Source organism: Formica exsecta, unplaced genomic scaffold, assembly GCF_003651465.1.
Source record: "Formica exsecta isolate Colony F162 unplaced genomic scaffold, ASM365146v1 scaffold48, whole genome shotgun sequence".
Classification (NCBI taxonomy): domain Eukaryota; kingdom Metazoa; phylum Arthropoda; class Insecta; order Hymenoptera; family Formicidae; genus Formica; species Formica exsecta.
The window spans coordinates 609,513-634,950 of NW_021852035.1; the positions used below are offsets into that span (position 1 = coordinate 609,513).

The window sequence follows — 25,438 nt, forward strand, 5'->3', positions numbered from 1 at the left end:
TAACTTTGGATTATCTAAATGGACCTGATCCCAATACAATGGTTTCTCTATTCTTAATGTTTTACTCATAGGGTTAACAAAAGGCATTTTCGTGCATACGGAGAAAAGATTTTTTACAACTATATGGTATTGCGAATTCAAATGACGATTTCGATATTACGCACGATATCAGATTCTTTTATTTGCGAATCGATTTTCAAATTGAAGTTTGTTAAACTAATGGTATGAATAAAATACCGTAAAAAATGTTTTCAATAATAGTTCAATATTTTAAAAATGTTTTCAATAATAGTTCAATATTTTAAAAATGTTTTTAATAATAGTTCAATATTTTATTGGACGCTTTAAATCGTGCCACGAGAGAATATTGTATTATATAGTTGTATTGACGTTTTAATTTTTAAATATTTCTGGTAAACATCGAGATCTTTCCATTCATGGAGAATACGCAAATGTATTTTATCTTAGGGTATAATGCACATTATAAAAAAGCGTAATAATAAAACTACAAAATATTCGATTCTTTCAATGAATTCGTAATGACAATGCGAATCGCATATAACAGACAATATCCTCTAATTAATTGCAGCTACGATATCAATTCGCTTATCACGCTAATCAATCAGTCCCGTACGCGAATAATCGCACAATTGTTCCGTCAATAATACGTTACGTTCCCGCGCGCGACATGATTGAACCTCGCTCGTAGAAAGATTCGCCGTGTTATGGAAATGGGAGACGATTATCGCATAACGAGCGCTTAACACAGAAATTAAAGGAGATAGTACTTAAGATTATCGAGAAGATTACGCAAGAAGCTTCGCAGTTACTTCGCCTTATTATTGACATTCGTATTCTCCATTTTTCGACCATTCTCGATTTTTCGATGCTTTTACTACTCTTTTATAAGTATAATGTACCTTATACATACAGACACACGCATATATATATTTCATAAATCTCGGTGTAAACTGTACATTCACGACTATTTCAATGCAAGAAAATATTTATACGAAGAAAATATTTATACGAACATAAATAAACCAGCAAATATAGGCGACTATTCCAGCATCGATCATATTTTTTATACTCGAGTGATTAAATCCTCGTTTTCATCCTCCGCAAGAACATGATATACACGACATAGATATACACGATATACAGAACGGCTCAACACTTTTCTAGCTCTTTTTTTTGCAGCGGCAACACTTCTTCGAGAAGGTACATAAAAGATGTTAAAAGGCAATGAAAGAAAGAAAGAGAGAAAAAAGAAAGTCTGTATATAGATCGTATCTTTGATATATGTATAGACTATATATTGATCTCGTAAAGTTTTGCCATAACGTGAAATGCATTTTATGATGTAACGAACGTGACAAAGTTTCAAAACGATTTTTTTTCACGTTTTACACGCGTTGCGTCATATTTCAATTTCTTTCAATAATTCCTCAAAAAAGGAAACAATCCATTTATAAGTGAAGAATTCACGTATTTACTTTTACAATCAAATGTTATTTTAAATTGAAAACTCAAAAACTAAGAACAAAGTTCAGAGTATTGTTTTAACGTAGTTAACTTATTATAACCAGAAGTCACTTTTCATGGGCACAGAGTTGATAATTCATTTTTTCAATTACACAATTCGCGCTCAAAAACTATTCACTCTCGTGGCATTTCTCATTTCTCCGATTTACAAACCCCTCTCCATTTCATATGCATTCGGATTACTCGTATAACGAATATGTACCATTCGCGTTTATCGCAGCGACAATAAACTGCGCGACATAATCGAATCGCGAGCTGTATCTCTCGCGGAGATTTAAAACTACAACCTCCGACGACTAAAGATACAATCGCCTCGCGATGTTCAACGAGCGTTCAGCTTCGGATAAGAATCGACCCCGGGACTTATATCACAACGCGAATCGCAATCCGATAAGTGTAATCGCGAGAATTTCCGACAACCAGCTCGATCGTGTCTTGCTATTGTAGGATGTACCGGATTCAGTAGCGTATTCAACTGACAATGAGCTGGAGAAGACCGCGGGGCAAGTTGCTTTTTCATTTCATTCATTCGTTCGTTCAAAATTAATTGATAATAAGTGTTATAAACTCTCTTTTTGGTTCTTAAATAAATCTTTCGCAATATTCATGTATCTCGATATGAGATCGGGAATACTGGAGTCAGAATTGTACTACACTCTATGCAAAAGAGATTTTATTGGATTAATCGCCAACTTTTGATTGAAAAGAATCCAAGTGATGGTCGAAATTAGTACCTACCACTAAAGAGCAATTTACTACAAAGAACAAAACTACGAAAAGTGTATCTTAAATACTTTATACTTGTGCTTATAAAGGCTTATATTAACATTAATATCCTTATTTGAATATTACAAAGAAAACGAGCTTAAATTTATTTTTTATCTTTTCATTTATAAACTTTTGTTCTCCTTTATGGTGATAATTTTCTTAGTATTATATAATGGGTTAAGAAAGATTAGATACAAAGTAAAATAAGTTTAACAACAGATTATACAAGATGATTCTTGTTGAAATAGATTGTTATTGTCTACTCCGTAATTTTTTGAAAAATTGAAAACACATTTTTATGCATTTGTACAAAAGTAATACTTCCGTTATATATTTTCTCTATCCGATTTTTCGAGGAAACGACATTGCTCGTATCCACGATACCGTGCGTGACGTAGCTGAATTAAATTGCCGCTAAACTGTCTGCAAAGTGCATATTGTTTCGTTTAACGCCGCGTGGACCGGCGAAAGGCGTTCGAACGCGGTGCAAAGTCCGTGAAATCGAATCCAATGGCAACTCGATAGAGCGCTGACATAAACGAAAAGTTAGGGTAGCTCCCTGGCCACGCGAGATGTCGATCGTCGATGTCATTGTACGACGACGTCCGACTTAAGATCAAAGTCGATACCATTCCGGGCTAACTACGTTGCCATGGAAATCGGCGCGTCGCGACTATTCTCAAATAGAGACCAGGGCTGACTTGATAAATTCTACAAATGGAATTGCCAGCCCGGACTCAGTATTGTTGGTCCAATGCGTTCAGTCAAAGAGAATTAGCGAAACAATGTCGATATTGGAGTCGAGAGCGGAACGACCGGGCCCATCCGCTTATTCTTCTACACAGCTAACAAAACACGAGAATAATAATCGTTGTCTTTAACAAATATCATAAATAGTAGTCTTTGTAATAAAAAACTCTTTTCTTACAATTTCCATCACAATATTTTTTTATTAAATTAACTGCATTAATCACATCCGTGAATATTCTTTTATTAAATTAAAAGGTATACTCTGAATTTGGTAATAATTTTCATAATCAAAATTTCATAATGCAAAAACACGCAATGACGACATTACCATCATACTTTTATGGAGTATAATACAATCTATTGCCTTTTATCTCGATCCAATTGTAAATATCCGATATAATTCTTAAATCATCCATAGTTTGAATCGATGCGTGAAAACTCAGGAACTTTGAAATTCTACTCGATGGCAGCGCGTTACTCACCTTGGGAGGCGCGAGTACACAAGCTCGATACATTTGTAACCGCGATACGTGATAAAATTCGGTAAACGCAAGAGTAATCGTCTGCGAAACATAGTTTACGTAAGACGGTATCGTAAAGCACGTGGGTGCGAAGATGACAAAAGTAACCGACGAAATCCACGATCAAATGCGGATGTTGTATCCCGTCTAAAAACGTATGTGAAAGAATTCGAATTCACCACTTTTGCGACAAACTTCTAGTCTCGTATCGTATCATTGTGACTCGTGCAGACTTCTTTCTTCCCGAGTTTATAAAGGAAGAGCACAGATAACACGAACACGCTTATCAAAATTACGAATCCACTGTTTCGCGGTGGATATGTCTGCGGTTTCTTCTTTTAGAATTTTTATATCACAATAGAACAAATAATACGCATGCGAACGTTAAATATGCTATCAAACTTTGTAAAGGACCGGTATCATCATTCGTGACAACGTTTTTCATTTACTCATTTACGCTTTTAAAATCAAGTACAGTCATTATTAGTGATTATTCGACTACCAATTACAAATTTTAATCACAAATTGCGTTGACAAAAAGAGACATTTATCTTATAAATTATTTTTTGTTTTCCTTCGCATAATTATCATGAATAGTGTTATCATCTACCATTTAATATCAGATAAAATCAACTCTTTTGCCTTCTCTCAGTTCCCGATAGTGACAGTATTTCTATTTTTTATGGCATTCTCTTTATTTATATTTTGCAGTGATATTAAATTCGAATTATTCAACCAAATGTACGATTTATATTAATTTCCTATATCCGACATATTATTCTGGCATTCTGAAATATATATAATACGATAGAGTTCAGCTGGTATCGGTCGCCGGCTAATGGCACTGCCAACCATATTTTCATTTAACACGATCGTATATTTCAAAGCAGAATAAATCACCATCGGTTGTCGGCATTTTTTGATGATTAAGCTGTAAGCTGGAAGACAAGATTTATAACCTGTTCCGAGCTATGGTTTTATTGACGACTCGCAGCAAGACGAGAGTTCGTATTTGAACTGTTTGGAAATATTCCAGCAACGGTTGTTCATCCTTTTCTTGCAAGAACATTCAATCCGGCATAGAATCGAACGAGTCGCGCATAAACGAGGGCAAGCTAACGATTAATTGCATAAATTACTTTTAGCAAGGGATTCATAAATCTGAAATAATTTTCTAACCATTTAGAAACGATTATGCACTTTCTTATTATTAATTTTTCATTGTACTATTCAGTTTAGTCGAAAACAATGGAAAAATAGTTCGCGCATGGTTGTAGCTTCACGCTGATAAAGTAACGTTCAATTATCGCCAATTATCAATTATTATCGCTACAGAGATGGAGATCGATCGGCTCATGCGATTAATGAACATCACTCATGCATACGATGTCATGCAAAAATAATAGTTTACTACCATGTCACTGATTCGTACAGTTCTGTCTGTATATGTTATCGGTGATAACATGATTTTATAATGTAAATATGATGGCTTGCTTGAAAGCATGTAATAATCACGAAATTATATAATAATATTATGAGTAACATTTTATGCAGCATTTTTTATATAAATAGGAAAGCAATATTGAATTAGATAAAAAAAGATAGTACACAGATATAAAAATATGACAATAATTAAAAATATATTTCTATAACTCTTATCAATTTCTATAAAAAATTGTAATTATAATGGATATTGTAATATCATGATAAAATATAAATGTATTGCGTCGTGCGCGCGCGTGATATAAATTATTATATCGATTTATAATATGTACATTTATTGTGTCATTATTTTTTTTAACAATTTATTTTTTTTTTTACACCAATTGATTTGTTTCATTATTCTGTATAAAAGTATTACGGTAAGATTATCAAAAACTAAATATTTTACAAAATATTTTATATTTTATATCAAAATATTTCATAAAATATTTAGTTTTCGATAATCTTACCGTAATACTTTTATACAGAATAATGAAATAAATCAATTGGTGTAAAAAAAAAAAACAAATAATATTGTTTAAAAAAAATTATGACACAATAAATGTACATATTATAAATCGATATAATTTATATCGCGCGCACGCGCGATGTAATACGTTTATATTTTATATGTCAAATTAAGATATAAAATAACTCGAAAAATACATAATAAAAAAATAATTTATTATAGTGTTTTGAAAAGTTTTCTCAAGAAGGGCTATAAGAATATGCAATAAAAAAACAAAGGGTTTCATTTAAAAAGACGATAGTAACCTTCATAACTTGAAAAGAACACGAGTAAAAAGAATTTTTTTACATGTGCTTTATTGCGGACTAAAAACTGTGCTAATTTTTCTTATTAAACTTTCTTGTAACTTCAATCGCAGTTGAGATATTCGCCCGGACATTTATGGACGGACACCCTGTATAATGAATTGTTATATAATTGTTATATAATTTCTAGATTATCATTACTGATAAAACAATTTTTGAAATCATGATCTCTGATAAAATAGATTTCAAATGTAATAAAGATTTTCTTGTAATTTCTGGATATAATACACACTAATCGGAAACTCAGAAAATCGGATAAATCTAGAGAGTATTCAGCGTACATCCTCTTTACGACAGTAATTCCATGGAAATATATAGATTTCCTCTCTGATCATGGAGCTTGGTACCATATAGTTGCGAATAAATGAAGAATGATAACGCCGAAGCAACAGAGCGGCTTGTTATTCTCGATATGACATATGCATGAATAATTTTATCCGCTATTAAATATTCTGATTGATAAATAAATTGTGTGTGTGCGCAGAAGTGTACGTATGACTGACAGTCGGGGAATAATGAAGGCTGGTCTTTTCGCCCCGTATATCTGTGCTGAAGTATAATTAAAATGAATACGAATAAAAATATAATAGAGAGATATCTTTCTTTGAATTTTGTCATAACAAAAATCAGAATATAGCTGCAGCGCGATTGTAAATGCTATTATGACGTACATCCTATGTACTATTATTTAATTAGTCATTATTCGCATTATTCAGATTTTTTATCCATGCGTTTCCATTGCTTATTTTTAATATGGCTGATCCATTCCCTGTTTTTCTGATATAAATACGCGCGTTTATAATCCAAAAATCTATAATAGATATAAAACAAGAGAGAAAAAGAGTAAAACTTTGCGCCGTATATATAAAATGTAATAATTAAGTTTATTATTTTTCGTATCATCACACACACACACACATGCCATGACAAATGAAATTAGCTATAAACATAATTCAAGAGTGTGATATTATTATATCGAAATATATTACATTGCAACTATCATGTCTATAGCGTCACGTATATAGCGATATATTGAATGCGATGAGTGTGCGTGGCGGAATATATCGAGGAATATAGAAATGTCGAGCTGAGTGACGGACGGAATAAGAGAGCGTGACGTGCTCAGAGAGATTGTTTGGTGAAAAATGCTCCCCAGAGCCGACAGTATCGACGTCTTCGAGAAATTAAGTTCGGCCAAGAAAAATGAAATACACGCGCACAGAGGGTTGGATGGAAAATATTTTGACAGAATATCACACACACACACACACACACACACACGGTTCAATAACGGAACATAGGTACCGCTCGATGGAGAACATCGTCGCCGATTGACGCAGGCGTGCCGGACACTACCGTCGCAATCAGCCCAATTAAACCTTCGCGCTATGTAATTTCCTGAATAATAACGTACGCCGCACGCGTAACATTATATCAAGTATTTTAATCAAATCATCAAAGACTCAAGTATTCGATGCTCCAACAAATTAATACCTAAAATCTCGCGCTATTTTATAAAAATCCTACGTATAAATAAATGTAAATAAATATAACGTTTTCGCAACGATTGTGTTTTGTATATAAAAAAATAGATTACAAACTCCAATTTTATGTAAACCAAATTATATATTCATATCGTTATAACGTCTCGTAATAGAAAAAAGTCATATTACATCGTCTAAACCAAACATTCTCATATCATAAATGGAATCTAAGTTGGTTATTTTATATCGTATTAACATACATCAAGATAATGAATGAAGCAATCTTTTATACGCACACGCCTAAGAATGAGGTTCTCTTCGAGGCTCCTTTCGCAGATTCTTCAGGGATCCCGGGGATAGTGGATATTACGGAATCTCTCATCCATGAAACCACGGGGATTTCACGAGCTCAAGCACGTGCTACATCAGCGTGCCGCTTATTGCTATGCATTGTGCAAATTGACAAGTCAATTTACATTGGCAAAACCAACGCGGTCGACCGGGGATAGGAAGGACAGATCCCTCAGGACGCACCGTGACCGAAACGCCAGCTTTCATGATCTCCGGCTACGCCCCCGCAGGATATATCCGGGATGAAATGGCGCGGACTTATTTCCGGTATCAGGGTCGATGTCGCGAGATAAACCGGTCATTAAATAAATCCTGTGTGTGCGCGCGCGGACGTCAATGGACTCTGTGTAGTTCGCGATGTCAGATCGCGATATCCGTCAACTTTGTCAACGTGTTTCGGTTGTAAACCGAATTCTCAATGTGATTGGATTAATAAATAGCCGCTCAGCGCACAGCGTCACTTATGCAACTCTCACTGCATTTTAATAGTTTTCATTGCACGCGATAATAACGCAAACCAGCGCGATGGTTGCAACTGGTAATAATTAAATTTCAACATAATGTAATGAACAGAAATTATTGAAATGCCTTTGTATGCAAATAGAACGCGTATTGCTGGTAATCATGTGAGTATCTTTCAATTAACAGAGAGATTACAATTGTAATTCTCTGACAGAAATGCAAAGTAAACAGAACGTGTCGTGTTTCATTTTGCAAACTAAATAACTTGTTAATCTTAAATGTGTGTCGTTCCTGTGAAATGATTGAATCTTGCGTGTCTGTCTTACGCAGAGAAATTAATTAATTTTGCGTTTCATGTTTTTCTCCTCTTTATTCATCTACGTGTCATTCTGCTAATCGACGTCACATACAAATTGAAAATTCTAAATGACAGGTGAACATGACTAAAAAATTATAAACGCTTGTAAAAAAAAAAAAAACTGTAAGCAGAATGTTCCGCGAAAGCTCGAAATTGAAAAACGTTAGCGTGCGACGTTAATGCAATTCCACTGTATGTTCGACATAGTACAGTTAAAGTACGGTTTGGCTCAGTCACGTATTTAATTTATCAACGGAGTGTTTTCACTTCATTCATTCAACCAACAAGGTTTTTTCAAAATGCTATATCCAACCACAGATTATCTCTGTATGAAATTTTAAGAGTGAGAAGTTTGCAATAAAAATTTTTCAAAATATTGCTCGTAAAAAAAAGAAAATTGTAGAAAGTCCATCCAGAGAGAGTCAATCTACAATATAATATTTTGGGGAAAACAAAAATTTCCGCATATATGGTATATAAATAATCAAAGCTGAAACGCGAAATATTAAACAATGATTGGAAAAATACAAAGAACGCTTTTGGTAGACATACTTTATTCAAGGGTGTATCTATGATGCATCGACGTGATCTGCTGCCGCGAATAAATCCACGAATTCGCACAAGCGGCGAATAATACCACACGTTCTGTGGCCGCAAAACATTTCAATTATTATAAATACATTTTTTATACACTCCCTGAGCGCCAAATGTGTTACCGATTACCGGATAGTATTTATATAGAGTCCTGCAAACGGATCCAAATATTTCATACCTTATATAATATTCACGGCAACGGCGATCTGGTGCGGGTTACGTTATTTACATCGATAAAGTATTTGTAAATTTAACATAGTTCTCTCCCCGCCCTCTCTCCCTTTTCCCTCTACTATTGCATAAAATTTAGCAATCAGTGCGTACATTTGTATGCCGCGATGGAGATTTTTGCACGTTTTTCTCTTCTCGAGTGTGTGTGAAAATTTTATTTTACGTTACTGAAATATGTCTCGATTTAACTTTAATTAATGTCGAATAATTCCAAGCACGTTTGGTGACAGAGGGATGAGAGATATGAAATAGTGAGAGATATTAATTTTTTATATGCGGTCATCATTTACTATAAAAGCAATCCAATAACGCAAAGAGTCAAAAATTCTTAGATTATACTTGTCTAGAGAAGAAAGAGTTAGAATCGCTAAACGCAGTCCTGCACATTTGCAATTAATTGAAATACCGTTTGAAATAGTTCGTTCACGTCGGCCGATTTACGTCATTAGAAGCTTTATGTGGGTCAAATCAGAGCGGACCGCAAAGACCGAAGCCTACAACGTCCTCTCTCTTCCCTTTGATATTATCGATTCAAACTGTACGGTGTGCTTCTGGTTGCTACCGTTGCTGCACGACAGCCGTTTACGTACATGCTTCCCGCGATATGACAAACAGCATGACGCAAGCGACGCCTGCAACGACGCCGATATAATGCACACGTGTCGTTGATACGGCACGAAACGTCAAGACGTGTTTTCGAACGTCACCATAACGATCGAAGTAGACGCGAGAGGTAAAGCAAAGCGAAGGGTGCGAATATTAGCCGAGACCAAAGGCAAGCAAACGTCTTACGATTTCTCGATACAGGGTGTAACAAAAGATAATATATGTGTATCGCAAACTATAGAATGTGTATTTTGATTGTTAGTGTTTTCCATTTCATGGAAACTCATAAATAAATAATAGTTCTAACTTTATTTTCGATAGTATATAGTCCTTGATAATTGAAACAAATAATTCTGAGCGTTAAATCAAAGAAAATATCTGATAACAAACTGAGATGCCAAGTTCATGCAGCGTCTCACTTTGTACTGCGATATTTTTCTCCTCATTTTTCGTCAGATTTTCAAAGATTTATAATCTAACAAGAGTTGTTCTAGAAAAAAATCCTACTTTTTAAATAAAAACCATCGATTAAAATAGAATAATCACAAGCAAATGCAAAAATAGTTATTTAAAAAATTTTTTTATACTACTTATATTAGAACTATTTAAACCATGCATAAATATACTCAGAATTATACGAGAAGTATTTCAGAATAAAAAGAATTTTTGAAATCGACCAACGCCTCATATAAATACATGCCTTTTTCGGGTAAAATGAACTATTCGTCGGAATTATTTGTTTAAGTAATCAAGAACTATAGAATTATTAAAAATGAAGTCAGAACTTTTAATTATTTATAGATTTCCACAAAATAATATGCCAGCTTCACATTCATTGATTGTTTTGAATTTGCAAATCTTGTTACATATTTAACATGAAAAAAACGCGCGTTATTTCTCATTTTTCATAAATTATATTACTTACGGAATTGATATAAAATTATATAACAATGCTCATAAAAATGATATTATTGAGTAACAGGAAAAGAATAATTATTTTTCGCTCCATGAAAAAAGAAATATATACACGCAATATACATATTGTAAGTGTCAAACGATGCAAACTCTTATATACGTATGACAAAAATATCGCGAAAAACACGCCTCGAACTCCCGCTGGAGCGTAAGATACCTTATATTAGACACTAGACGCGATGACACGGTGCATTCTTACGGGTATCTCGGAGAGAGGAAAAGAGTACATAGGATCTGGCGAAAGAGAGAAATATTCCAACCATCGCATCGGCGAGATGGCACCGGAAACCATTACACGCGTCGAACAACGAACATGCGCAACAAAATCTGCTCGCAACGCCTGTCGGCCCGATAAAATCATCTGTCGTTAAAATTGCGGCTAGTCCGCGGCGGATATCTCCGATGCATCGAAACGACGAAGAAAGAAAGCTCGGAAAAGGGAAGAAAAAAGAGAATTCATCTCCTTTGGGATGTGCTTCGACGAGATTCCGTTCCCTAATACCGCGATGGTTTTAAGACCCGATTTTAGGATAAATCCGCGAGGAATGGTCGCGAGATGCGTCTGCGCTCGTAAAAGAACACTAGAATTCAACGGTCCATCATAGGACATTAATCCGATCAGGTCGGTCGGTAATACTCTAATTTTCTCCGAATTTACGAGGAGAAAATTTTGTGAGGACACATCTCTCATAACCCGTCCGCCACACCGGATTATTTTATCGGGGAATTCGTGTGATCCACTCCGTTGATCCTCTCGACGAGCTCTGCTCCGTGACTACTTTTCAGTATTACGGCAATGATCACACAGAATTTTGCCCAGCTAATAATAGCTGCTTCTCGTCCATGTAATGTTGCTTCCAACTATATTCAATTTAAGTTAGCGATAGCGTTAGCGATAGAGACTAGATAACGACCCATAACATGTACGTAAAGGTTCAAAGTTTATAATTTTATTAAAATATATATAATTATTCTTTTATAAAATATTCCTTTTATACATTTTTATGTAAAAATAATTTATATGCATAAATAAGACGCGAATATAATTATTATCAAGTTAGCAACTGCTAAAAACAATCGAGACTACGTATTGCGAACTCATAATAAACGTCACATACATCGCTCGTGCATTTTTAAAGATCTAGAACGAGTTATCGCGTATGAATGGTTCTTCCGTTACATAAGAAAATAATGGAAACCAACGATACGTTTTCATAGCTGATACAGAAGTATATATGAAACGAAGCGTTTTTTCGAACAGGCAACTAGGTAATTGTAAAAAATATTACTTATTCCAGGCTGCGTTGTAGACAGCGCAAATGCAAAACGAATGCTTATTGTACTTTAAAATCCGACGCAGCTTTTATTCTTAATAAAAAAAAGCGCGTTCTCGAATAAAATTTTACATCAACACGACTCAGCCTTTGTTACTTCGTATCTTTCACGCTGGGTATATCTCGGCGAACGGACCGCGGGTGTACAAAAGAAGGGAAGGACTACCGATACGGCATTGTCGGGAAAACGATGTAGCGTAACGTCAAACCGAGCGCAGACTCCAATTCCGGCGATGATACTAGCGCGCATCTCTGCTAGTATCTCTGTAAATAGTTCAAAATTCTTCGCACCGTGTTGCATTCGCATATCCTGCGAGAAAAAATGGAAACGAAGAGAGAGATGTCATAAATAAAAACGACCGTTTAATTTCGTTCGAAAGGATTGCCACATTTTTGTACCGCGAGCAACGCACCAGATGCGATGCTTTACCGACGTTTCGAATTTTATCTTCACGAGCACACACTGAATTTTTACAGCCTTATTGCGGCATATCTATGCGCGAATGCATCAAAGCTTTCGTACGGCTTCGTATGATATGCAGCCGAAGATGTTTTATCGAAAATATAACGAAAAGCGCTCCTGGGACTTTAGTTCATGGAACGAATGTAAAATATCTGGTTCGTAACGTGCGTGCAATAATAGTTATTTTATACATATTATAAAAACATTTAATAAATGCCATGTATTATAATTAAATAATGTGCTTAAAATATATGTAATTAAAATAATGTAATAAAATTTGTTGTTGCGATATTATTTTTTTATTGATAATATAAAATTGAATAGGAGAATTAAAGAATAACGCGAACGCGAATTTATATTTACTGACATAACACGTTATCGTTGAATAAACTAATAGATTAATACAAATTAACGCAAAGGTGTTTATCCTAATACTAAACGCGATTATACGTATATTGGTTTAAATGAGCAATAATAGGCTGATACTTATCGCATTAAACAGGCGTTCTTGCATCACCGAATAATATAATCACAGAGAAATTCGCTTTTGGAAACAAACACGATACGTAATTGCATACAAAGTGAAAGATTATTCTGATAAAATAAATTCATTTATATGCCACGCGAGCAAATTACACTTTTATCAATATGCAGACGTATCGCGTCCGACTTTTCAAGTTACATTTTTATTGCATACGCGTATAAAATCGCGATCACCTGATTACGTCCCTAAAAAGCGAATCAGTTTGCGAGAAAAACTTTTCAAAAAATATGAGCATATATATCGTTCCTTATTAATTTTAATAATCTTGCATAATTAATTTGCCTGATTAATTAGCTCAAATTTATTGATTTTTTAAAATATTAAGTAACAACTTACGGAGAGTTAAAGAAAATATTTTCGCGCCAATTAATAATCTTTAATAATTAATTCGCCCGATTAATTAGTTCAACTTTATTGATTTTTTTAAATATTAAGTAACAACTTATTGACTGAGAATTTAAAAAAAAATTTTTCGCGCCATAAAGTTATCATGTTTATTAAAAATAGAGATTTATTATTAAAAATAGTGAATAGGTTATATTTTTCGAAAATGATTTTTTCCCTGTTAAAACGAATTTAATTGTTCCGCATTTCTGTTATCTAGTACCCATATCACACATCGTGGCACTAGTCGGAGATTCCGCCTATCTTCCCTGCGACATATCAACCACTCACGAGGGAGACTCGGTGCATCTTGTGCTATGGTATCGCGAGGATCTCGGTACATCAGTTTACAGGTAAAGTGCAATCAATTCATATATACAGGACAAGCGTACATTCGCGAGCGCGCACACTCTCGCGGAGGGGATGGCGGGGGGGGGTCGTGCATACATGCGCGCGTACATATGCACATGTATTGCGATCTGCAAACTACGTACCACCGGTTGTTTCTCTATCGCTACAGAACGGATTACAAACAGCCCGTCGGCACAATACGAGATTGGTAGTCGCTTTTATCCGAAAATTGTCTTTGAACTCGATTTTCGCCGTCGCTTCGCGACGCTAAAAGAATATATATTTCTTGTTTGCAAGGAATATCACCATTGAATATTGCATAAGTATCGCTCTATACTGACTATTGAAAAAGGATGAATCAGTGTGCGTTTTGTGTATCAGAAATTGTCTGTATTTGAAATATACAGTAATACATATGCAAACTTTTTAATAAAAAATTTTATTGTTTAAATCTGCAGTTTTTTTATAAGATGCAAAAATATAAATTCTGTATATTATTTTACAATACAAAATTTAACATCGCAACAGCACACATGCTAGTTATATATCCATATTAATCATTATCATGTAACTAACATATTGTAAAAGATATGCAAAAAGATACGTATGAATAATCTTTCATTTTTAACGAGTATTTTTAAAATAATTTTTTTTGTCTAATGACTAATAAATACTTTTTAGAAATATAATATAAAAAGCATAATTTATTATTACTGTACAACTCGTCGTATATAAACCAAAAATGAAATCTGTTTAATTATAAATACAATTATATATATATAGACTCACCAATGTTGCTCATTGTTTTCTTCGCCGCATGATACTTTTTATTTTCAATGCGTTTTGCGAACATATTTGAAGAACGCCGTCCCGCGACAAATATTGGAACGCGCGAAGCGACGAACGCCGATTGCAAATAATCGCGACCGCGATCGCGTAATCCAATAGATAGATCGAGGCGATCGTCCGTCACTAGATTCGACACTCCCGACTTGTCATATGCGACATTAACAAATATTCGAGATACTTATCACTGCGCGAAACACGTGTTTGGAGAATGACGTCTCGCGACAAACACTGACACGCGCGAAGCGATGGACGGCGATTGTAAATAACCGCGGTAGACGCGATCGCGTAATCCAGTGGAAAGATCGAGACGATCGTCCATCGCTAGATTCGACACTCGCGATTCCCGACACTTTTATCACATATTGCGCGAAGCACGTGTTTGAAGAATGACATCTCACAATAAACACTCAAACGCGCGAAGCAACGGACGCCGATTGCAAATAATAATCGCGATCGCGACCGCGTAATCCAATAGGTAGATCGAGGCGATCGTCCGTCACTAGATTCGACACTCCCGACTTGTCATATGCGACATTAACAAATATTCGAGATACTTATCACTGCGCGAAACACGTGTTTGGAGAATGACGTCTCGCGACAAACACTGACACGCGCGAAGCGATGGACGGCGATTGTAAATAACCGCGGTAGACGCGATCGCGTAATCCAGTGGAAAGATCGAGACGATAGTCCATCGCTAGATTCGGCACTCGCGATTCGCGATACATATCACAGACTACGCGAAGCACGTGTTTGGAGAATGACATCTCACGACAAACACTGACTCGCGCGAAGCGATGGATGGCGATTGTAAATAACCGCGGTAGACGCGATCGCGTAATCCAATGGAAAGATCGAGACGATCGTCCATCGCTAGATTCGACACTCGCGATTGAACAAGCTCGGAAAAAAATCTTGAACGGTTAACACGTCGTACCTTACAGGAACGCAAGTCCGCCAAAACTGCTTGCCAAGTTTCTTGTTGACATTCAGTAACACGATACGGCGATATGTTCATCGATTCTGATACATATCAGAATCCTCCGAAATCGATGGGAAGGTAATTGTTAATTAATATTACGCATTTTGATTTAGCTGTATACGTGTAAGCCTAATTAGTTTTCTGTAGACAATCGAAATATTTCTCGTAAACGCTCGATAAACATCGTGTTTTGTGTGTTATCAGTAATCGCTTCGCGGTACGCGTGTCTGTTAAAGAAAAAAAAAAAAATGAGATGATATGTCTCCAAGATATACGCGACGTGTCTCCTTCTTTCTTTCAATCAGAAACGAGTGAGCGTGAATAATATTGAATTAATGTATCGGGTGTTCGCGTATGTTTCTCTCTCGCTAATACATGTAATAGTAATCACTGATCGATCGACAAAGCATAATAGTCGCTTTGCGAATATTAAATATAACGAAAATGAAATATTGTTAACAGTTTTTTTTTTTGCAATGATTCGGATTCAGAGTGTGTGTATTGTATACGAAAGTAAATAAGCTTCGAAAGTTAATATTCGATCGCCTATCGTGTAAATTTGCGCATGATAATCGATTGCCTTTTCACGATTTATCCGTGTGTGTGACTGAATCTTCCTCGTGAAATTTTAAAAGTGAATAGAAATCGACATATTTGCATATGGCGGGTGCGTAAGTTGTGTGAGCGAATTATTCCATAATTTTTTTCCCCATTCCGCGCAAACATGAAACGTGCGCTCGAGACAATTTCAAGCATAAGATTTTAAAGGGACGCAAAATTGTATCCCGTCTTTTTTGAGCGAGCATAGAAATATATTTTCATAAAAAAATAATTTCCTTGACAGCATTACTATTACATTGTTATTGGAGAAGAAAGAACTATAAATTTTTTTTTTCAATTTTTAATATAATATTAAAGTAAAATATAAACAAATATAATAGAAAAAAATTATAAATAAAATTTGCTAGGCAAATCCATTTGAATAGCTGGAATAATAATTTAACTCTGCAGCTTGCTGTTAATTCATCTGCAGTCAAATTTTATTTTAGATACACGCCTTTTAACGTGAAATTATTGTATAACATTATGTATGTATATATATAATAGTGCATAAAGTCTTTCTCTTTCTCTCTTTCTCTCTGCAACGCAAATTAGCGATGGCTGTAAATACTTTATATTTCAATGCCGTGCTGCTTAACATGCGACTCGCACCCCGCCTACATCATTATCCACTTCCTTTTATAGAAAAGCAGAAATATCATATAACACTGAAATATTTTCTCGATTTTAAAATCTTTTCAAATGTTACAATATACATACCGAAAAGTTCGTCACACAGTAGCGCTAGTGACGCGGATCTTAAAAGGCAGAAAAAATAGCAACGACATGTAAGCGGATTCGCTCTTTCAAATTCTGCGGAGATACGCGTTTATTCGCGGCGCTAAGTGAAAGATACTTCGATTTTTCAACAATACAATTGTACGAATAGAGAATATAAATGACGTGGATTTGGATTCGGATTTACGTTTGGAATGCTAATAAATCAATTATTATACAGAACTAACAAGGTGACATTTATATTTGTCTGCGATAAATTCTGTCAATTTTCTATGTTATCAATCGGCATGTTCTCTGCAAGAAAATTTATCGAACATTGTCAGATATTTTTGTGAGATTCTAATATCAAAAATACGGTCGGTAAATACAGTCAGTTTGACAGCGAAAATATTTATTGATCTTTGAATGTGAGATATAAAATCATATTTGTAATATTTAATATTCAAGAAATTTGTTTTTACATTTTACGATTTGTCACCGAACGCATTATGAAATCGGCAAATATTCGACAAATTTAAAACTATAGAATCCGCGTGTCACATACGTCATATAAATCATTAAACAGTAATTAACAGCAAAAGAGAATGCAATCGTGCGACACAAAATCAATTATGGCAGTATAATTATTACAATTTAATAGCGTTACGGCTTGAAATAATGATTGCGGTATCGATCATTGGAGGAACTTTAATTATGTGCCAATTACATCGGCCGCGCTGATAACGCGCCGAGGCTAGAACGCGATTTAAACTATGCGGCGCGAAATCCCTTGCGGATTTTAATTTATTCCTTCGTGTCGACTGATGAATTCATCCGTGACCGCCGGCCGCAATAGAACAACGCTGATAAACATTTAATCGTAATTATCGCGGTAATGATATTCGCTGTTAAAATAGCCGCTCGGTATCATATATTTTTCAAAAATGGGTATCGAACGCACGCTGATGATCTGCCGTTGGAGTCGGAATGGATGTCGTCGAAATGTCGTTTTGCCGAGTTGGCTTCGCGATTTTTTGCCGTCAAATCAGAAGCGAACAATCAGAATTTCGATATTCGCCATAGAGACGTGAACTGACAATGAGCAACCCGATGATATGAGAGAGGACATTTTTTCGTTAATTTATCTACTATCTCACATATTGCTTCCCCGTATGTACTTTGAATTGCATTTTTCAATCTTAAATTAAATCTCTACTGAAATAATATCATTTCAAATTAATAAATTGATATGATGTTGTCATTTTAATGTCATTATTTTTACTAAAAGTTTAATTAACCGCAAAATATTTATATTTTTAATACACAGAAATAATGAATGCTCTTTAATATATATTTTTGTTCAGGAAATATCAACATTAAATAAGCTTGCAAAAAATCTATCAAAAAATAATGCGTTAAAGATAGGTCACTCTCTTGTCGGTATTTCTCTGTCTTTAACATTTACACCTTATCTTTATCACCGATATCTTTACAAAATTTTTTACATTGTTTTTAATAATTCCGTTATATTGATTTAAATGGCTTTCAGCAAGGCTTGTCTCTATTGGAAAAAAACTCTTGCAATAGAAACACGAAAACTTCATTATATGATGAGATCACGCAGAGAAAGAAAGAGAGAAAGAGAGAGAGAGAGAGAATGAGAAGGGAAAAAGAGAGAAAAGTTTGCAATTCGGCGAAAAACCAACGATGCGACATTGTGGCAACGGGAAAATCTCTGTTTTACAAGAATCGGTTTTGCTTCCGTTTCGCTTGTTCAATGTAAACATTCACTATGTTTTGGTTGTATAACAATTTTCGTAACAAGTATTAAACGTGTTTTATCTACCGTAAAATTATCCTCGCCATAATTCAACGAGGCGGCACCGTGCTCTTTTCAGGTAGATATTTTTACTCGCGTGCTTATTATTGCGCGTGACACATATTGTAAACTGTACGATACAGTATTTCGAAAAATCTGTCTGTTGGATTATGTACATCCATGACTGGACAGTTGACCGCATCATAAAATATTTTCTTGTGCAAGATAATTTATATGTATAATATTTTGCACGACCTATAATTTTTTTAACGATATTATAGAAGCATTTAGCTCGATGCGTGTAATTTTAATTGCCTTTTTTAATTTTAACGAAATTTAATCCTTCAGTTCGTACCTTTAAAGCGTGAATAATCACATTATTATTATTATCATCATAATCATGTACTAAATTAATTTACGCATTACATACGTATTTTAGTATTATTATGAAAAAGAGCAAGAGGATTTATAACCCATTGATATTAATACGATCGAACTGTCTACTAAATTATTTTTGATACGTAATACCACAAGCTTCCTTTTATTATTAGAAAACAAGAGAGGAGAAGAGATTACGCGTCCATTATAAGCACATCCATTATTGGATAGATTATGCATTGTTAGAGAAGATTAACGTAAAACGATAGTTCATATAGCCTATATGCTATGCTCGAATTACTAACATAATTATATTTGATTTTTCTGTTGCAGCATTGATGCTAGAAACCGAGAATTCGGTATCGCCGAAAGATGGTCGGACGATACTGTGTTTTCGCATCGCGCATATTTCATGTTGGACAAGGAACCAGCGCTATTGGGCATCGAAAACACCAGAGAGGAAGACGCCGGTATTTACAGATGCCGCGTCGATTTTCAAATTGGCCAGACAAGAAACTCTAAAGTCAATTTAACAGTAATCGGTAAGTTTTTATTCTCAAGCTATTTGATATCTCAGTCTGTTAAGAAAGAAAATGTTATAAAATGCAGAAGGTCGTTCTCTTCAAAATGTGCATCTAGAAACGTTGCATGAAACGGTACGTTCAGTCAATAGATAATTGTTAAACCAATATAATTATTCGTAAACGGTCCTCCTAGTTATCGATTCAATTAGGTTTGTTCAGTGAACTAGCCGGGCATAGCTTTACTTGAATTAGATACACGCTCTCGCGCGATTACGAAGTTTTTGCGACAGTCGTCGTCAGAGAGCTCGAAATCACGTTTTACAATGAATAGCAACGAAAATCCAAGATGGAAATTGGAAAGTTTTTGCAATCTTTCACGTCAGATACACTTTGATGTTTTGCAATCGGGAAGAATCAATCTTGAATTAGATTGACAATTTCCATTTCGGATTTATGTTATCATTATCCGAAACGCGATAATTCCCTGTTTAGCTCCTTATTTTTACTCGTAGTAATAAAGAAGTATTTCAAGAGGATCGTTTCAAGTAAGCGTAGGCAATTGTAACTTTGTCGGAGTTTCTCCCTGTACATAATTACGTATCTCATTAATATCCAATTAGACGCTCGAGTGCTCAGTCGCTCGACGTATATTACGATTATGCTAAAAATGACACGAAAGTTTTACGGGCTTCGTATAAAGTATTGCCTTGAAGTTACGTCGTACTTGAAGTGTCGTCGTACTTTTGCAACTTTACTCTTGTAAAACTGTCATATTACAAAAGCTTAATTTTGATAAGATTGATTTGAGGCTTATTGCCCAAAATCACCGAAAAAGATTTTTATTGAAATTAAAATCCTTTAATGTTTAATAAAATACATCAGGTAACTGATGCTTTCGCATGACGTTATAAACCAGCATGTAACGATAATTATTTTTACAACGATAAAATTATTTTATATAATTCTTGTAAAAATATCATTAAAAAAATATATATTGATTAAGACAGAGAAAAAAATATTTACATAAGTTATTTTAAATATTAATAATTAAAATTTTATTATTAATTCTATTTATCCAGTGTTATATACATATTTCTCAAACTCGAATAAAAAATTTTAATTATTGTATACTTAAAAAAATATAATTTAAATAAGTGAGCTTAAAAAGGCATCTTGTTCTCCAATTAAATCGTAAACTCTAATAAAAATGCTAATTAGAAGGCAGTGTTTTTAAAATTTATTTTTTTTAAACTCTATTTTTACGTTACGCCTCATTTCCAACCGCATTTTCCATTGTCGTTAGACGTGACGAGCATTTTCAGCGCGCTAACAATAGAATCGTAAAACGACGATTAAAGCAACGTAATAAATTCGAAATAAAGTAAACGGCCATTGGGGCAAAGCGAGCATACGATGCCAAATAAAAGAAAAAAGAGAGAGGTAGCAGAGCACAGGCTAGGAGGAAAAAAAAGAATCCAATTAACAATCCTGTTGAAAAGTTATGGAAACGCCAACGAATGAACGTGCGTCACCTCTGGGATTCGCCGCTGGCCGGCATGCGCTAAGGAATTTTTCCCGCGGGATAATTAGCTCCTCCTGTTCCCTCCCGATCCACCAACATTTCGCACGTCCCTACTAAGAGCCGTGCTTACTCGTAGACACTTCAGCCGTAGGTAAAGCTTTTCCAGCTGAACACCAATTAATGTGCCTTTATTCCCATCGCGCTTTTGCAAGCAAAATTGCATATTGCTTTCTTTCGCTCTTTTTTTTCTTATATAACAATGTATACGATGAATGACTCGACAATAACGGTTGTATGTCTTTAATGATTCGTCGAAGAATATAGAATCAATTTACAATCGATCTTACACAGATTATATTTCTTTATTTTTAATAATAATTCTAAGATACTAACAGAAATAAATATACCTCAATAAAAGTTTAAAACTGTCATTATCTTCTATATCTATTTTTTAATTTTCTTTTTTTTCTTGTGTTTTTACGTCCTAAAATTAGTTATATATAAAATATATTTAAATATAATTTTTAACGGAGTAATGAATAAACCCACTTAAACAATAATGATTTTGAAGGACATATAATCTTGATAAACTAAATTTTCTTATTAATATTCAGTTAAATACTATTCAGTTGAACACAATGTTTAGTTGAGATTTATTGTAAATTAAAACTACTATAACATTTCATAGTTTGATTGTTAACGATATCCTTAAAATTAAAAGGACACGTAAGAGAGCAAGAGAACATTCAGATACATATATGACTATATGACATAGTCACTATTTACGACGAAGAGCGAATGCTCGCAATATTGGCGAGAAACAATGCGTTGTTAAAGGCTGCACTCGAATTTATCAAATCGCATTCCTTTACGCCCGCGTTCCATCGCGTATTTGCACATTGCAGCCTCGTCAAAGACCCGAATGCGGAGACGCAAGTGTATCGAACAGACGAAGTGAAGACAGAGCAAGGTGCGAAAAGCACTCGAATCAGATGTACTATCATGATGATATCAAGACAGTTAGTGAATGAGAATGAAAAGTGAACGATTCGATTATTGGTAGCGAATTTGTTTTCTTTGAGGCAACACATTTTGTGTTTGGAGATATATGTTAGAGAACGGATTAATCGAACGCGATATATTATCGAGTGACCGAATTAAACATCATTCTTCGTTTGACGAATAGTAAATTTAAAAAATAGGAAGACTTTTATTTTAGAAATATTAATTATATATAAATATTTATTTCTAAAAAATCCTATTAGTCTTACGAAAGATAAAACTATAATTATACTTATATATATATTTTAAAATAGTAATGTATAATGTGGTAAAATTGCATAAAAGGTAACACACCTCCGATTTTATTGCCACTTAAATATGTTGTAGGGGAGGTTCTTCTGAGTAATTACCCGCAAGAAATTTGTGGGGGACGGCATTAGTTTAGGAGATATAATAAATTAAAGTTTCATAGTTTTAATGCTTTTTCTATTATAAGATAAGGATAAATGAGTTTGAAGTTTGTTTACGTTGTATTTGTATAAAGCAGACGTGGAAAAGGTGTTTGTTTACATTTACGGGATAGATATACACTCAACAAATACAACGTACTAAACTTCACTTTCCCTAATATTATTTTATAATACCTGAGAAAAAGCATTAAAACTGTGAAATTTCCATTTGTTATATCTCCTAAACCAATGCCGTTCCCCATTTATTTTTTGCGGGGAATTACTCAGAAAAACCTCCTCTCAACATATTTAAGTGGCGATTAAATCGAAAGTATATTACCTTTATGCAGTTTTACCGATATTTTTATTGATAAAAATACTTAGATTTTATTTCGAAGTGAAAATATATAATTTAGTATCGTGTTGTGCAAAATTTAATATTTCCTCAATACGGATAAGATAGCTTCAAAAGAAATTCTTTTTATCAACGCCACAAACATTTGTAAAAATATCCAACTCGCCATATTTTCCGCCAAGGATACCGGTGCCTGTATCACGATAGCTGCCCAAGTCGATGTATCGAGAAACTTTGTATTTGACAGTGGTTTCTAGCAAAAAAATAAAAAGAATAGAGGAAAGAGTGAAAAGTTTTGTACAGTCAACGGGCAGCAGACCTTCGGCTTGAAGTTAAAGCTTCGGTAAACGAGGGCATTTATCGTACCAAGACGGTGCGTCCCCTTTTCGAGGCCGAACGCGAGAAATACAAGGTATGCCAGTTCCGAAAGTATAGAATGTAATTCGATAAATTTTCCGCGAGAAACCGATGATTTTCAGAGCGGCATACCTCGCAATTTCTGTCGGTCAATATTGACATTTCAATGTGGATAACACGCACGTGCGAGCAGACATAAATTTTGTACATTTTATAATTTTGCAAATTATTGACAATGTATTATCGAGAAATGTTTGCAAATATTTTATTGCATATTCTTTAATCATTATTGGATTAATATTTGGGATTAATTCATTATTGAATTATATATAATAACACGTAATTTAATTATTATATAGTGAAATAAAACGATTTTCCCCGTAATTAATTTTATTATAATTACGGACCAATTTCAAAATTGGCTCTTTGTATTGTAAATAAGAAAAGGAGGACGATTTGAGAGAATATAGTACTGAAAAAGCCGGGCATCGTTCAATGTATGTATTTATCAGTTTTCGTTTAAGCAGAGATATTATATCATGCTTTAGGATTTTATAAAATACGAGCGACGTGAAGATAAGGTGGCTTCCGAGTAACAACGGGGGAACCAGAAATCGGTGCAAAAACTCTAAAGAAATGGCGGCTCCTCGCATTAAGACTTCCTCGAAGTCGAGGTACAGAGAACGATCACATTTATCTTCTTGAACTGTTGTTTCTTTAAAGTAAGGAAAGAACGGAGCGGAAAAAGCTGCGAGAGCAGTTTTTCTTTTTCTATAACAAAGATAATACATAACTTGATAATATAATAATATCTAATATTTTCATGTGTTTGCGGATCCGTCGTTGAGTTTTGCGATATATTCAACTTTGTAATTGTGATGATTGAAACTTTGCGTAAAGGCAAACAACTGCTCGCATCGTTTCCTCAGAATAGAAATGTAGTTACTTCATCTCCCTTGCGTTTGTGACGTGACGACATAACACACAAGCTCTGTATAGAGTGTGACGTCATCTCACCTCGCATCTATTCGCGCTATCCGATATCCTCGAGTCATAGAAACTCCATTTCTGACACCCAACAATTGTTGTACATTCAACGATAAACATGGGGGAGAACTCTGTTTATATCACCATTAAGGAAAATATTCTGTTTCAAGTGCGCGAGGTATAGTGCCTCCGCAGCCGCTTCTACTGCATTATGATTAATGCACACCGACTATTTAAGAGTTTGTTGTATGCTCGCGTTCTGATTAACGAGCAGTTTACTTACCGCGATGCTTTGTCATAGTTAAGTAAAATGGTTGTGGACGAGGTAACATAGAGAAAAAGAAGCCAATCTAAAATTTTGATTTAGTGAAGCAGGAGCTTATGTACGTAATTAACATTCTATTTTTTAAGTTTTTAAAAATTTGAACTGTTATTCTCTTTTACAGAGAGTAAAGCAATTTTTATTCATATAAATTTGCATAAAACTCAGTCGTTCTGCATAATGATCATACATAAAGGAGCAAGATTTATTAATCGACAAATTTTGGAAAAAAATTTTGATTAATGATATAAAGATGGTATCGCGAATACAACTGCTATGCTTAGATTGCCGCATGGATAGTTTTGCAAGACAAACGTCTGAATAACGAGAATAATCAGAAAATCGTTCTTTCATGGAAAAACAATTCTCATTTCTCGACTTTTTCTCATAGTTGAAATTTTCAGACGATAAGTTATTCGCTTTTATGCGCTAAACAAAAAAGGGAAAGTTACAACGTGCTTTCTCCCGTTTTAAAAGAGAGGGATCGTATCATTCGGCATGTTTTTAGGCGTGGAAAAATTTGTATGTTTCGCGGGGA

General features: G+C 34.5%; 1 protein-coding gene across 2 annotated transcripts in view; it reads left to right on the forward strand.

Moving 5' to 3' along the window:
* Positions 1-25,438, forward strand: part of LOC115241366 (neural cell adhesion molecule 2-like) — a 204,214-nt gene that overhangs the window by 120,053 nt on the left and 58,723 nt on the right. The window contains exons 2-3 of one of the 2 annotated variants that reach the window (XM_029817087.1): positions 13,907-14,039; positions 19,716-19,924. In XM_029817087.1, the coding sequence (XP_029672947.1) occupies positions 13,907-14,039; positions 19,716-19,924 (342 nt within the window). Of the gene's footprint in view, positions 1-13,906; positions 14,040-15,881; positions 15,947-19,715; positions 19,925-25,438 lie in introns of those variants that run through there. The other variant, XM_029817088.1, reaches the window with a different exon arrangement.